Source organism: Photinus pyralis, unplaced genomic scaffold, assembly GCF_008802855.1.
Source record: "Photinus pyralis isolate 1611_PpyrPB1 unplaced genomic scaffold, Ppyr1.3 Ppyr1.4_LG3a, whole genome shotgun sequence".
NCBI classification, from domain to species: domain Eukaryota; kingdom Metazoa; phylum Arthropoda; class Insecta; order Coleoptera; family Lampyridae; genus Photinus; species Photinus pyralis.
In genome coordinates, this window is record NW_022170509.1 from 9266286 (window position 1) to 9283377 (window position 17092).

The 17092-nt window shown below is 35.5% G+C and overlaps 2 protein-coding genes across 2 annotated transcripts in view; both read right to left on the reverse strand.

Annotated features, from left to right (window-relative positions):
- The window catches only part of LOC116165684 (toll-like receptor 4), a 104823-nt gene extending 102368 nt beyond the window's left edge, over positions 1 to 2455 (reverse strand). The window contains exons 1-2 of the mRNA XM_031480336.1: positions 2143 to 2455; positions 1820 to 2002 (exon numbers count right to left, since the gene is read on the reverse strand). The gene's annotated coding sequence lies outside the window, so the exon portion shown is untranslated. The remainder of the gene's footprint in view (positions 1 to 1819; positions 2003 to 2142) is intronic.
- Positions 2456 to 2590: 135 nt separating this feature from the next.
- Positions 2591 to 14638, reverse strand: LOC116165752 (sulfotransferase 1 family member D1-like). The gene is made up of 9 exons (XM_031480417.1): positions 14539 to 14638; positions 6529 to 6665; positions 6381 to 6477; positions 6084 to 6330; positions 5031 to 5166; positions 4880 to 4976; positions 4655 to 4829; positions 4486 to 4609; positions 2591 to 3064 (listed from the first exon to the last, which is right to left on the reverse strand). The coding sequence occupies exons 2-9, from the start codon at positions 6662 to 6664 to the stop codon at positions 2706 to 2708; spliced, it is 1371 nt and encodes a 456-aa protein (XP_031336277.1). The 5' UTR covers position 6665; positions 14539 to 14638; the 3' UTR covers positions 2591 to 2705.
- Positions 14639 to 17092: the final 2454 nt, after the last annotated feature.

Here is a 17092-nt window from a genome sequence, read left to right on the forward strand (position 1 = left end):
AATTATACAATACCTGTGACTGATAAGTCAAACCATTTCGAGTGTTTGTTAGTCTACAAAAGGTAGCCTTATGTTGTCCTTTTGCCTGGTAGTAGTATATTTAAATCTGTGCTACTAACTACACCTATAACAAAGCGTTGAAGAAAAAAGGTCTCGCATATTCCATGCACTCTATCAATATATTCAATGAATGGACTACTGAACACTGAATGGGAGAGGTCGTGGCCTGTGAAAATGTTAAGAAATAATTTTGAGTGAGTAGTTGTAGAGCAAGAGTAAGTGAACTTCTTATTAGCTTCAGTATTTACTTGTGTTTCTGCTTTAAATATAACACTATTTGGCATTTAATATCTCATGTACCTACCTACAGTTTATTATTATGTTTCAATAAAGCTTATCTACTCCCCAGAATTTCAAAGTCCCATTTATTAATAGTCCCCAACAAATCACCCCTCTAGTGTTACAAATACTCCATCATATTATCCATTCGAAACAATTTCGATGAGGTTCGAAAATCCATACCAAATGAATCCGATAGGTCTTTTGACGCAAGCAAGAGCACAGAGAAAATACAAATAATTGAACTGATCAAATAAATAAGGTTTCGGCTATTGCCATTGCCATGGTTAGTGCACATAGCGAAGGCAACAGTTTTAGATAGTAAGGGGATTCTGTAGATTTAGTGTATGATAAAGGGAACTACAATTAACGACAATAGGAAGAGACCATGAAAAACCCTAAAGCTGTGCCATTCGAGAGGAAATACCTCAGCATAATGCCGATGGCAACAAACTGCTACACAACAATTGCGGGGTTCACAAGGCCCAAAAGGTTCCACTAGTTATCGATGAATGTGACTACTTACCAAGAATTAAAACATCCGCTTATGGTCCGGACTTAGCACCCTGCGGCTACTTTTCGCCACGTTAGAAAAACACTTACGAAGAAGACAAAGATTTACTTCTGATTGTAACGTAGTTGTTAGTACCTATTTTTTTTCTGCTTACTGCATAAACGGTGGGCTAAATGTGTAAAATATGAAGGTGCGTATGTAGAAACATAAATTTTGTTTTACCTTAAATTACTTTTCTTTTAGATCTAGATAGATAACAGAATAATGTCCCCTTGTAGTAATGAAAGTGATGGTACTCTAGACATAGTTTATCCTTTGAATTCGACACCTAATTCTTCATTGTCTACTTTCCCCGCTTTATGGTAGGAAAGAAAAGGTTAATATAACTAGAAATTATGTGCTAAGAAATGTTGGCATATCATTTATTAAATTTTCAGACCCAAGTTAATTACGTAGCCTAGAGAAAACGCTCCGCATGTTCCGTGCCATTTATTAGATAATTACCTAAAATTTAATTGTCAGCCTGACAACATAATTTCATTATACTTCATGATATGAGCATATGCAAACGAAACGGATAACTGGATAACGTTACCATTTTGAAAGTTTGTAGACATTCAAATGTTTGATAATAGAATGAAAACGTCACGAAGTTGTTAAAAAGAAAAATTTTTAAATCACTTAAGTAATCGATATTGAGTCAAGTTAATTTAGTAACCGCCTACAAAACTCGTGTTTATTTTGTAGATTAAAATAGATTTGATCTACACTCTGAAAGCTTATCAATCAAACGCTCCCCTAGCGTTTTAGTAATGCTTGTTTTTACTATGGTTTATAGCTTTTGCGACCATCTAGTATAATACCCGCAATTTCCAAAAAAACCGTTATAATTTATAGTGCTATTAAAAAGTACAAAATATTATACTGATCAGAGCAAACACAAAAATAAATAAGTAGGAGACATACCGACTAGAGAAAACTGGTAGTTTCTAATCACACGCAACAATAGTTTATGCGTTGTAAACGCTCGAAATATAATCCAAAACCCGCCAAATTACGTTTCCTTATCGTACATGCCACTGACTGAGGAAGCTTTTTCAGCGTGCCGCGAATATCCTGTCGATCCTGCGCATTTAAAGATGGAAACACCTAGAACGTACACGCACAGGTGCATTAGGAAACATACAGATTCGATAAAGGCTACATAAATCGGCCGTAACGCTTCCCAGATTAATATAATGCGTTTGAAATTGTTTTGTCAACTTCACTTACGCAATATACAAACTTACTCAATGTGGAAGTGAGAGAGTGGTAACATCATTACTTTCAATAAGGTTCATTTTAAATTCGCGGTTGAAAACGTAACCGGCAATATTAACATGTACCGCAGGACTAAATATAGACGTTCCAAATTCATTTTTAAAGGCATTTTTAATTAAAAATGTTTAACAGTACCTACAAATGTTACTGTAATTATATAAGTGGAAATACTGCAATATTATTTCAAGGTACTTAAAATCTGAAAATTAAAAATAAAGAAAAGCTCTCATTTTTCCATAGGTGGGATATTGGCAAATTTTCCACAGATAAAAATATAAAATTCATTTGACAGGTTTAACAATGGAGAGGTTTTCACTGACTTAATTTTTGTTTAATCGCCACCTAGCAGAAAAGCTTCCATCAGCCATTAGAATATTCCATTTGTTGTCGCAGACTGTGTAGCTTTTGGTCGAGCAATAAAAAATCATATTTCCGTATAATTTTAAATCACCCATACACAACTTAGATTAAAAGATCCAAAGGACACCAAATACTAGAAACTATACAAGATCGGTTTCATTGACAAAAACCGTTATAATTTATAATCAGAATGTTTAAGACATTCCTTGCTCCAACTATCAAACTTATCGATCAATTCATTGGACATTTCCGTTTTGTATCCTCCAACTACCCCTCGTCTTAAATATGCATCTGCATTAAAAAAGTCAATTTGATTGAGGGCATTGTTGTTTTTGAACGACCCAAAGTCCAGGTATCTTTGCAACTCCTCCTCCTGTTCGATCGTCAAAACTTTGCCAAGAAATTCGGCCACTTTCCGCATAACCGCCCTCAAATCTTTCTTCATTTCTTCGTACGTAATAAACAAAATATTATCCTCGTGGCGACGGTTCCAAAAGTACAGCACATTCTTCCAATAATCTCCTTTGGGAACTAAAACATAATCTTTGTTTATTTTAAATAAGACTTATTTCTGGTTTTAGACCATATGCGCAATAGGAAAGTTTTATTATCGAAAATTGTGAGTTTGTTAGCAATGGACGATCAAGTATATGGTGTTAGACGGTTGACCGTAGTAACACAGTAACGTCTTGCAAAGTTATCTAGGGTTATAAGAAAACTTTTAGAATATGTCTTTTATGAGTTGTGGTTTTCTTTGTGATTCTTGTGTTTATAATGTAACTGTGCACATACCTTTTTAGCACTTTTAGCACCATTGTATACATACGTAGTGGCTATAAAGTAATATTGCAAGCTATTATAGAAACTGATAACACTTAATGTAAACTTGGACTACTATAGGAGGGTGCTGTGAGTGATATTCATGACCGACATTAAAATAGAATAAAATTGGAAATTTGGAATTGTGGTTACAATTGGATACCATGAATTTTGAGTTACTCTTAATCATAAATTCAGTTTAAATTGGAGGGTGCAAATGTTGAAACTTGAAACTTGAAACTTTGACATATGCCTGGCGTCGCCGCCTCTCCCAGGATTTAGTCACCTGTCGTGAGGATGCGTCCCTGGTAGGCACTATCATGGACGTTTCTCCACTACTTTGTTGCTATAATGTTAAAATTCCGATAACAGATTCAGATTCTCCGAAAAAAAATTCCATAGAAGGGCGGGTTAACGAAAACCGTTCGACTGTTTAAGCTGGGGAAAATGAAAACGAGATTTGACATTTCAATTTTTTTGCGATATCTCAGTTATTTTCATAGATTTTTCAAATATTTCAAATTCAAATTTTAGTCACAAAAAGAAGCAATTTTAATTTACGGAAATCCCAATGGTGATCCACGAATTTTAACCACCCTGTACATCATATTTAGATACACCTTGTATAAGCCATGATATTTCGCAGAGCCACTGAGATTACACCGCATAAGTTGAACAATAGTCAATGTTGTGTTTTTAGGGGATTTTTTCGAATGAAATTCGCCTTATGTGTATTGTCCGTCCTATCCGTTCGTCTGGCCGTCGGTTTCTCATCTAATTCGAGAACGAAGAGAGAGCGATGTGAAACCTTTGCCAATCGATGCCCACGTGCCAACAGAGTGTCAAAAAATTCCCCCACTAAAATCGTATGGGATTCTTCGTATCTTGTTCATATTTGCCTTCTTGGTACAGAGCTTTAGAGGTAATGATGAGTAAGAGTCAAAACGTTAGCATCTTGCATCGAAGCGTTGCAAGTGTAGGTACCCAACAAGACAATTTCTGTTTTGAAGAAGATGACCCTAGCGCAAAACTTAGTTTCTATACCTTTCGTTTCTCTGTCTTTTTTTCTATTGATATTTACGCCCACAAGTTAGTTCTATGTGAATCCAGACTTTCATTAGATAGATACTTACATGAATCCGACATGAAAACTTCGGCATAGCTCTCCAGGGATTCAAATTCGCACTTCATAACAATTCTTTTAAAATGATATCCTGACAAGCAGACATCCTTGGGGTTGCGTGCAATGTAAATAATCTAAAAGGTAATATAATTAATGCGATGTTAAAACTCCAAAAATACCTTAGTTTCCTTTTCTTTATCAAACAGTTGCCGTGGTAGATATTCTTCTGGTAAATGCGTTTTAATTATGCGTGGACTTTTTAAGTTTTTACAAAACTCTATTGAATTAGGCTCGTACCGCTCTTGCATATGATAAGACTGAGAGCCCGGTTTGCTGCACAAATAAACACTATATCTGTAAATCGGTACTATAGCAATTATTGATTATGGATTTAAAGTAGTTACTCCAGAAGTGGAACCCGATAGTACGCCCCCTCTTTAGCTTTCTCATAATCCAAATCATTTGCAATCAACCAAACCATTTCCTGCACCCACATGGTACCTAAACTTTTACAAAAACAGTATAAAATGCACCAACTGATGCTTGGGCATTTACCCGATCTTGTCGCTCCAATTACAAAAATGTCGTCATTTTTAACTTCAAACGGTTTGATTTTGGCGCAAAGACTCCTTGCGGTTTTTTCACACAAATAAGGGAGATAGTTATTTTCTTCCATCGTGAGAGTTTCGATCTATAGTACCTTACGAATAAAATAAAATTTTTATTATTGTAAACGAGATTGTAAACGTATAATTTTTATTCAACGGTGTAAAGGAAAATGTTATAATATAAATGCAAATTGAAACTAAGGTGGACTGAAGAATGAAAGTACTCCCTGAAGTGGTTGGTTCCCTGAGAAGGCTATACAATATTATACCTATCTCTTGTTCAGATCAATTAAGAAGTACCAGAATGTACCAAGTTTCACAAAACAAAAATTTACATACAGCTAGCGGCCCTTTGATTGAAAACAAAATGGTTACTAAACAATACACCTCCTATACTTATTAAGTCCCTTTATTTTGTGTATACTGTGAGTACATCAGAATCACTCACAATTCATACTCATAATCAGAACATTTAATATAACCCGCACTCCAACTGTCAATGTTTGAAATCAATTCAGGTGTCATTTCCTTTTTGTGTCCTCCAACTTTTCCTTCCCTCACAAATTCATCGGTTTTAAAAAACGAAGCTTGGTTCACCGCGGTATTCTTTTGGAAAGACTCAATGCTTAACCACTTTAACAAGTCCTCCTCTTGTTTCGAGGTCATGGATTTACCAAGAAATTTTGTCACCTTCCTTATGACATCCTTTAAATCTTTCTTCATATCTTCATACCTAATGAATAAAATATTATTTTCATCCCGACGATTCCAAAAGTATAGGACATTTTTCCAATAGTCTCCTTTGGGAACTAAAACGGTATTGTAATTCTTCGAAGGAAAATCGAGTTGCTACGAGAGGGTATGTAGCAAGTAAAAAATGTACAAGCAATATTATTTAGTGCTGTGGGCTATTACTTACATGCGTCAGACATAAAAACCTCAGCGTAGCTCTCTAAGGATTTATAAGGAAGATTAAGAACGTTTGTTTGGAAGTGATAACCTGACAAACAAACGTCTTTAATATTGCGCGAAGGCAAAGTAGGTAATTAAGCAAGCTTAACATTTTGAGGAATACCTTTGCCTTCTTTTCCTTACTAAATAGTTGTTTTGGCAAATACTCTTGTGATAAATGAGTCTTAAAAATACGAGGACTTTTGAGATTTTTACAGTACTCTATTGAATTGGGTTCGTATCGCTCTGGCATATTAATTTGGGTGTTTGAGTTGCCGCATAAATAGACGCTGTGCCTACAACCTAAATCTCAACAACGATTACCGAAATAAGAAAAGAAAGTTACTCTAGAAATGGAACCCGCTTATAAGTGCATTCCTTAGCATTTTCATAATCCAAATCGTTAGCAATCAACCAAATCATTTCCTGCGCCCAGGTAGTACCTAAATACTTCTCGAGTTACAAATCATGTCACATCCTACTTGGAATATTACCGGATCTTGATCTTCCAATTAGGAAGATGTCGTCGTCTTTAACTTCAAACGACACAATTGTAGCGCACATTTTTTTCGCAGCCTCTTCGCAAAGATGTGGATCCTGCTTGGGTGTATGTGAAGGTCCGTCTTCCATCCTAAGATGATAATATAATATTTTATTCTTCGTAATTATTCCTCAGAGCAACGTATAGTGATTTTGGTTGGAATAAAAATTAGAGGTAAGTCCGTTCTAGATCTATGCATTTTATTACTTCGTTGCTACCTTTCTCCTATGGCCGCAGTGTAATTCAAACATTCAAATTCAACTTGGTGGAGAAGGATATGTAAATGTCAGCTCTGCGATAAATAAATGAATGATAATATGCGTAAAGGATTACTACAGATCGAAGAGAGCATATAGTGACGACCGCAATCTTAACAGGCTGACGATTCGAGGTAAATATATACACATTGCAGAATTTAGTCAGCAACATTGTAGTTGCAGGGATTTACGATCATCCTTCGATGCATGCTTCAAATGCATGTCAGAGTTGCACAAACTTGCACCAAGTACTGAGACTCTCTGCACTTATGAATATACATTCACAGAATTTGAACTGTAGGGACAGAAAAAAGACACACTGCACTGTGTGCAAAAGGTTGCAGCACCAGAATTCAAAAATTATAATTTTTGTATAAAAAATACCAACAATTACAATAGGTTGAAAAGCTAGCAATGTATTTATATGAACGCCACTATTTTCCTTTATTTTAGTAATTAAAATGTAAACGTTTTATGCTCTATGGTCTATATAGGTATCTAACATCAAGTTCCACTGAAATCAGCGCTGGGAAGTATTTCAAATTATACCTTAGTCTCGCCCTTAGTATTTAAATATTCAAAAGTATTTAAATGCTTGGTATTTAAATACATCTAGAGTAGTCAAATACTTTTGGGGCATTAAAATACGTTTGGAAAGTACCTAAGTACTTAAATGGTCTTAAACGATATAAATATTTTTTGAAGAATGTAAACAAAAATTTAGTATAAGACTCGAAAAACTCTTCCACGTTATGTAACTAGAGAGGCGTAAATTTACTAGAGCGCGTTCGCACCTCCAGATGCAGTATGGTGCTTATGGACATACAGTACTAGGGTGACCATACGTCCCGGATTTCCGGGGACGGTCCCTTGATTTGCAACCTTGCCCCCGGTTGAAAAATGTCCCCGGATTTCCAGTTTATTGAAAACGCTTGGCAACACGCAACATGGCAAAGCAAAGTGCTTTCGACGACTTTTTCCGGCGATTGCGCTCATGCGCTGTCAACAACGGTACTTCTACTTCAGTCTTTCAGTGATCACCAGTTGGAAAGGTTGTGTTGTGTAGTAGTTCTAGCTAGTTTTCAATTTCAATTACTTTAGGTATATAGTATAGCTAGTAAACAAACATACGGGTAACCGGTAAGTAGATTTGCAATGCTCTATTACAAGTACGTAAAAGTAAATACAAACAGTAATTTTGAAGTGTGAGGGTGTGGGTGTGATTTAATTATGGTTACACAAACACTCTTGTTTCAGGTAAAAACTAACTTTGGTGTCTCGTGCGAAGTCTTTCGGGAAAAGCTTGTAAAAAATGAGACTATTTTAAAGAAAATTCATTCGTCAGAAAAATATGTGCAGTAACATTTAACTAATCTAAGTATGCATTTAGTTCATAGTTTGATATGTAAATAATGTACCTACCAAAAAAGAAAAAAATGTATTTTAATTAGTAATGTACTATATAATATAAGTAATTATGTGTGCTTTTAATTTGAAGTGTCCCCAGTGAGCAAAATGGTAGGGTAGGGTAGGGGGCGATGGCTATTGAAATTGTTGTGTTAGCTAGCGTTAGGCTTATATTTTTCATGTTCTGTCATGTTTCAGTACTGGGGTAAAATGCATTCTGTAGGATGTTGCTAAAAAGTTTCACTTAAATAATGTTTAAGGGGTAATTAATGAAATTTCTCGACTGGAAGTGATAGATGAGCGCCGTCTTCTTGCGAAATATAGTCGATAAAATGAATGAATGAAAAAATTAACTCTTACTCTACAGTTCAGGCTTTCCTTAAACGTTAATCATTGTTTATTTTTATTCATTTATAAACAATGCGTGAATGTAATGATGTAGCTATGTAGCATACTCGTGCCCATACTGCATCTGGAGGTGCGAACGCGCTATACATATATATTCTTTATTGTAAGATGATATCGATTAATTCTTTTTTTCCACGCGCGAGGTATTGAATTTTATGCAGGGCGCCATTTTACTGTTTCGCCACGGGTATAATATTTTCTAGTTACGCCACTGAGCATCGATGGGAAAATGCGCTATAAAATAGATTCTACCATTAAAAAAAAAAGAAAACATTTAAAAAAAAGTAAATTTAAAACAGGTTAAAACTGTGCAAACATATATGGCATTCACAGGCCTCATTAAGTTCCGACAACTGATACTTCTCATTACGAGTAATTATGTAGGAAAATTGGGTACCTAACTATTTTATCACAAAATTGCATTGTAATTGAGGCCAATGTTCATAAACACAAATTCAGCCGTATTTGTTTTGTTGAAGACGCAGTTCGTCATTTTTTAGCGTCACTTTCTCTGTCGCATCGTCCGAGGACTCCAATACTTTGTCAATTCGGTAGCTTATAGCTCTGATCAGGGGCGGACTGGCCCAGCCGGGGGGGGGGGGGGGTATCGCCACCTGGTCTGTTTCTGTTAAAAAATTCTGTTTTAATTGAAGTGTTTTACAATGAATTTATCATTTTTTGTCGTAGCATGAAAGTGCTGAAATACAATCATAGGCGACGCACCTCGTGTGGATTGTATATTTTGTTACTTTTAATTATTAGCTGCAATTTAAAAAAACTGTATCTTAATTGATTTTCGAGAAAGGAGTACTTTAAAATGTTTTTGTGGTGCACCTCAGAGCTCCCCCCCCCCCCCCCGCCCCCTTCATTCATACTTAATACATACATATTTACATACATATTTAATGGCCCGTAACCTATGCAATTCCACCTGGCCCGTAAGTACCCAGTCCGCCCCTGGCTCTGATACTTCAGCCAAGAAAAATCTTGACGATTAATATGCGCATACGCAGGCTGTGCAATATCAAATTTCTTATTTATTAATATATTTTGTTGAATTTTTAACCACAGACACTTCTAGTATCGCATATAGTAAAAATTAGATGTAGTATACACACTACACAGCGCAAAATCAACTTTCTTATTTAGGGATTTATTTCTCTGAAATTTTAACCATAGATGCCTCTAGTAAAGAAAAATTAGCGCAGATTGTCCGGTTACGGAAAAAAATTCATTGAATTGGAAATGGAAGCGGTGTAGTACAGCGAGGCCTTTTGTTAAGGTGCTCTTCCTACCACCCGAATCACAAACCAGTTTTGTTATTCATACAATTTTGTGTTGAGAACCTGTCAGCGTTTGTGTGTAAGTTAAGTGCGCCTTATGTGGCTTATACTGTACGGGCAGGTTATTTGGATTGTGGAGAAAAGAACTGTATTTATATTTCTCGGAACAAAACTTCTCCCCAGCACAGAGGAGGAATTCGACTCTTTTCTCAGATAGTGGGTTAGACCAAATACCTTACATTCCAAATCAATCTCAATAATTTTGATTAAATAAAATGGACCTTGGGCAAGTATTCAAAGAAAACAGTAAATTATAGGAAATGAAATCGTTCGAAAGACAAGCACAGAAATTAATGTGAGAATTACAAATTTCAGTTTTAATGGTTACACAATAAAAAAAACAACAAGGAAAACAAACAATTATTACAAAAAAAAACTACAATTAAAACTTAATCTTACTTACATTCGGTATATGTCCAAACTGCTAATCCCAATACGTTACACACAAAAAAAAAACAACAAAATTCAAATTTACACAAAACAACACTCAAGTCGGCGCCGACACACCTTAGTGACGCACTTTACTGAAGGTCCAAACTTCCAAAACTGCCGCAACTCAAACCTGCCGCAACTCTGCTTGCCACTCCGTAACGGAAACTCCACCAACTTCCAACACTGCTGGCCTCTACACAAATCCAAACTACTGCGGTAACTCGCCGAAGCGAAATAAACAAACTTCACTCAACTCAAAAACTGCCCTGGGGGTCAATTTTTGAGCGCTCGCAAATGGGAAACGTATACGGCACAATACGAATAGTAGTTTGTTTCAAATTTTGACAGCACGTTTCTTTGCGCGCTCTTAAAATATCCTTCGCTTTTTGCGAGCGGTAGATAGCTGGCGTAATTTGATATTCGAATGCGTTTTGCTCTTAGACCATATAGTACATGGACTGCTAATTGCAACTAAAATGTGGTCAAGGACATTGCCTGGGTATGTGCGTTTCAGGGTAAACGAGTCTGTCCGAAATTGTCCGATTAGACACGATTTGAGACTATCAACCTATAAATTAGCAAACTTCAATTAATTAACCGCCTAGATATGCCAAAAAAGCAAACTTGTTCTTATTTGTGGACGTATAGAAGATAATCAAGAGTATTTAAAGCTTCCCGTACTACACGGTTACCATAAAAGCTACTCTTTACGCGACCCGAGTGGTGTTCATACGACTTTAGCCCTGAGATTCACATACCCACGACTACAGTGCCCTCTATCCGTGACCACCCATTTTGTATTGAAAGCATAGGGCTAATAGCAGTCCATGTACTATATGGTCTAAGGTTTTGCTTTGAATATAAAGTATAGTGACCAGTTGATCGTCAATTTTAAAAATTTTATCGAAAATAGAAGAATTGATAAACGTTTTGGCCATTCAAGATTTTAGATTTTTTACGTAATTTGGTTTTCCGGGAACTATAGGGTGCATAGACTGCACGCATGTGCCCATTTTTCCTCCGAAAATTGAGGATCCGGAGCATCCTGAATATTTATATATAAACCGAAATGGTTACCACTCTATTAATGTGCAGTCGGTAAGTTTAAAGAATGGAAGATGAGTGGATAACGTTACAAAAATGTTGTTAGATATGTGACAGCAGCCTCAACATTCTAAATGTGAACGCAAGGTATCCGGGAAGTAGGTACTAACGATGCATATAGATATACCTATATCAGAAAAAACTCGTTGTTGATCCATTCTCTAAATGGGGTGATGAACCATATAGGAAATAGACGACTCAATTCCTCAAAGGGGAAGGTTTTGAGGAATTGAGTTTTCCTATTTATGGAATCAATCAAATGTCAATGGTCTTATGCAGCAATTACATCGATTAGTATTGGGTGTGTGACACATTTATTAATAAATGTAGTTCCTTACACTTTGGGGAAATACTTATTCTTTACAGGAGATTCGGGATATCCCCTTCGCTCTTGGTTGTTAACACCTTTTAATAATGTGGAACCAAACACTCCAGAAAGCCGTTACAATAATCTCCACAAAACAACAAAGGCAACAATAGAGATGTAATGGTTTGTTAAAGAAGCAATTTCGTTTTTTATTAAAGCATCGATTTCTTCATTATACCTACCTATACTCCAGTCGACGCGCCGCTTCGCTCTAGTGAGCGGTACCCTTTATTTTTCACATATTCCACCAGCATAGTTTTTTGCTTTTCGGAATCATTTGCACCTCTCTTTTTTAAACTGTCCATTATAATAACGAGGTACAATTATATACACCTCTTTAACCATAGAACAGATGGAATGAGAATAAATACGAAATTAGATTTAATTTTGCGAAATGTCAATTTTAATTCAGGTGTTGTCAAATCTATCAATCGCATCTTTACGATGATCGTAAGTAAAGTTGCGAATAATAGAAACTGTCACTCAAAAATTGATTGTTTTCTTGACATTCGTAACTACGTACACGTAACTTTGCGTATTCGCAAAAAAACGATCGCATCTCAAAAATTGACCCCCTGACTGGCAACAAACTGACGATAAAAACTTCAAAACTCCCAAAACAAACTTTAAACTTCAACAAAATGTGGATCTGCTCTTAACTCACAAGACGCTGATTTCAAAACAAAGAAACGTAGTTCTGAGTTGACTCTGGCAAAAAGCCTTTCCTCTTCTCAGTCCGTTTTATTTAAGGTGGAAACCCTTCTTCCAAAATTACAAATTCAAACAGCCAATGATAAGCAGTTGCCAACAGAAAATTTCCCCACTAACGTAAGTTAAACTAGAGGTAGAAATTATTTTTATAATCAAATTTTAACCGACATTAAGAGATAACACAAAGCTTAAAATTCTAGGAAAAACAGAATTTTCTATCTTTTAAATACAATGAAAAGGCGATAAATAACATCCACATGTCAATTAAATTACGCGTTTACAATGATAACAGAGTAAAAGTGATATAAAATTCTCAGAACTCTACGTTAAATAAAATCAAAAATGAGATTACGACTGCAAACCTTGACCTCTTTTTCGTAACAATACTTTCTGTTGAAGTACTTATCGAACGATACAAAACAAAAATTTAAATTATGAAAATTAATTACATTGAAACCGCCCTTGTCCATTCTAGTTAAGAATCCCAAAATTTCGTCCTGCCAGACGAAATATCACAGCAATACATACTTACGTACGTACACACAGACGGAGAAAATTTTTATTCTTTGAAAGTTGCTGATCTAAAATGTCGACATTTGATGAAATTTTGACATGTCCAAAAAACAGCGATCGCAATAGCCACCTAGTTTAAGCGATCAAAAAATAAAAAAAAATATCGATGTTGGCACTACAGTAATAAGTAGGAGTACAATTTGAAAAGTTGAATTACTCATTAACGTGACTAACACAAAACTTTAAGTTAGCAGCACAAATTAGCACAAAATTATAGTGAAAGAACATTTTGAAAATATCAATGCTAACCCTAGAGCGTGAAGTTGGAGTGGCATCAAGAAAAAGTTGCATTACTCATTAACCTGTTGAGCACAAAATTTTACACTAGCAGCACAAATTAGCACAAAATGAGTACAAAATTATGAGATACTTTCAAGTTGACTTCACGGACCCAGGAGTTTTGTTTTGTATTTACGGTTCAGATTACAAGAAAAATTTGCAATAAGAATTCACCTAGAAAGGTTTGGACATATTAAGCTAGCCCTCGAAAAATGAATAATCAATTTAATTACTGAAGCTGCAGCTTCCCGTAGAAATTTTTAATTTTAAGTTCAGAAGAAAAAATAATACAACCCCTTTTGCTTGAAGTAAGAAATCTGAGGGTAGAATTCATAGACAATACTTAAGTTAGACTTACACTTTACTCAGTGCACACTTAGGTTAGTTTAAGTGGAACTTATAGTATCTGTCCGAATTTCGCGCGTTACTATAGAAATAATGTCATGCGTCACCTTAAGTACATCTTTGAATACCACTGAGTACGCGCTAAGTATGAGTAATGTGTAAGTGTAACTTGTAATATCTATTAATTCCACCCTTGTATAATTTATACAATAATACTTCAGTGGTACTGGAACATTTCAGCACAAAACGTCAAAATCATACTTGAAAAAGGAAGATAGTGACACATAAAGAAAGTGGTGACCGAGACATTACCACAATGTAATTTTTTTAATTTCTAAAAATACACTTCTTCCGCATCACCGAAATCAAAATCATGTTCTACAACAACAGATACGGAAGAATATAAATACGAGTATTTTAAACATTGTGATATGGGATGCAACTAGTGCAAGGTGCATAATATGATAATAGCAACGTTTGTTTTGCAGAGTGTAACGATACTTTTAAGAAAGAGCAAATCGAAGAGAACATTCCAAGGAAAGGTATTCAATAATTTTCCACATTATCAAAGGATATGATTCGGCAACGATTATTTACAAAATGTTCCACTTCAAACCCAATTTGTTAAAGTAATTGAAATTCTACAGTGATCGAGGCTACCTAGGTATTTTTAGAATTCATTTGTAACAAAATTTTAAGGTAATAATTCATATTCATGTAAATGACATATCTCTTACCTGCACAGCAACGCAACAACACAAATTAATACAATGCTTATTGCTTTGTGATCCACCAAGTTTGAAGTTATCGCCACGCTCGGATAATCTCGGGAGAATACGTAAGTTAAAAGGTCGTTAATTATTAATCTCCATAATCAGATTGCTGCTATCTACCATGTGCTATATTAAGTCAATCAAGGACAACAACAGTTTTCAGGGAAGCCAGTGATTGTCTTTTAATATTATTTTTGTACACTTCAGCAAAATAGTAAATTTTCAGCACAGCGGTTAATTTAACGATTGCTGAGAATGTGTACAGTGTGTCTCAACTAAAATAAGCACTTCCGGCACACGTCAAATTGGTATTAGAACAGGACTTAATTTCACTTCACCTATAAGGAAGTGACTTGAAGGCCAGGTCAAATTTACCTATATAGGGTTGTCGATTTTAGTCTACCTACATCATCACATAACCTGACAATCAGCATGTAACAAAACCAGTCTTATTGACAAATAGATAAAAGTAATATTGCTCAATGTTTTTTTTTTATTCCGGTTATCAAACACGATTAAGCAACTTGCCTTTTTTAAATTCTTAAGTACATTGCACATTACGTCATATGATATGTCCACGCTAATTAGTAACTAATATGCAGTGTGGGAAGGTCGTTTTTTCAGTTTTGTATTGACACACCCAGGACTGAACCGTACGACAATGTTACAGCGGCAATTCAGTTGCCTGACACAATTCAGCATTCAGAATCAAAGTTAATCTGGAGAGCTTGAACTATCGTGGTAGAATCGGCCCATACTAATTGTACGATACTAAACTGGTTATAGCTTATTAACTCGTTTTAAAAATGTTTTGGGCTTTCTGTATCATTTGGACGCGATGTATTTTAAAAAATAGAAGTTGTGTTTTGTTTATAAGTTTTTATTTGTAATCTATATTGGCCCGTATGAATAAAAGTAAGCAAATGCTTATACTTGAAAAATTCAAAGTAAATACTCGTAACTGCCCCTTCATGCTGGTCTGTTTAGCATGGTTTAGCAGCGCTGCTAAGTCGCCCAGTGCGAAGGAGCACTTACGAGTATTTACTTTGAATTTTGCAAGTATAAGCATTTGCTTACTTTTATTCATACGGGCCATTGCCTAATAATCCCTACCCACATTATTAAGAATAATATATACAAAACCGATGACATCATAAAAATTGAATGGAAATGAAAGAAATTCATAGTACCTAATAGAGAGATCAGCCACGGCATAATTGTCCTAGGTAGACGTTGAACATTATAACAGTAGCTACGTTGAGCTTATTTATACCTATACGTGATCTTGCTTTTAGATGTTTTTGCAATGTGGGGGACGTAAGTAATAATCAAATTAATGGCTCTTAATGAAACGGGTAATATCAAGAGCAAATAATAGAATTATATGTCAGCATTGGTACTCTACGTCTTTTCCTTTTGTGGCCCCAAATGGAGAACCGCATACGCAACTGATCGATACTGGGTTGCTAAAAACGCCAGATATTATTCCCAAAATCCTCTCGAGCTATTCCCACAGATAGAAATTTGTGTCAAACTCAAGATACCAGTATTGTCAAATTATATCGTTTGATATTAGAGGGACTTTAGTTATTGGTGGAAGAGGCAAAATTTAGCATTTCACTAAACCAAAACCCTATACACAGGAGAAGAGATTTCTGATTTCTGATCCCATAATTCTGATTAGTTTACTGGTGTTAGGTTGATAGTGCCTTTGTGCCTATTATCCCTTTACCTGTATCATGGTGTAAAAGATATACCAGAAAGAAAAACCGAAATTTGCTGATTTCGTTTTTTTTGTGGTGGTATTTGAATAGATACAAGAAAATTTACACTTTCTCATTGCCACTGTTTGAGCTCTACAAGACAGCGTTGAGAAATTTCCGATACAACGTTTCGTTTCGGAGAAATCATCATCAACTTTATTTTTTAAAAATAACTTCTATATCTTTGAAGAGATGATCAAATTATTAATTGCAAACTAATTATAACGATAACTCCCATTAATTACTCGGTTCGGAGAGTGATAAAAAAACATGTGATGATCATCGTCATTAAAAGTGGATGGAAATGGAATATTTTCGCTACCGGAATTTTTAACTCGAACCAATACAAACACTCAGTATAGCTTATACGAAAGAAGAAAATTAAAATTGCAACCTTGAAACAAATCACATGTAACACCCTACCCTAACGTAGCACCCGTGGTGGCACCTAACGGCCAACATACCTCAAACCAATAAGAAGGTTATCCGTAGAACAATGAAATTAGCGCAACAACGGACTGAAATCAGTTCGAACCTCCAGTAGCAGAACTTAAAAGAATCACGGGTTTAGCCAATAACATCAGTCAACTTACAGATTAAATGATTAATAGAAAAAAAATATCCTCCTAAGCCCGCTCCCAAATTATATCAAACTATACACAACGACATGAATTCCGCACTTGGGCTCAACGTGCCAAACTAAAGCACACTGGTTTTAGAATGATGCCCGGAAAGGGAAATGGGAAAGGAATACG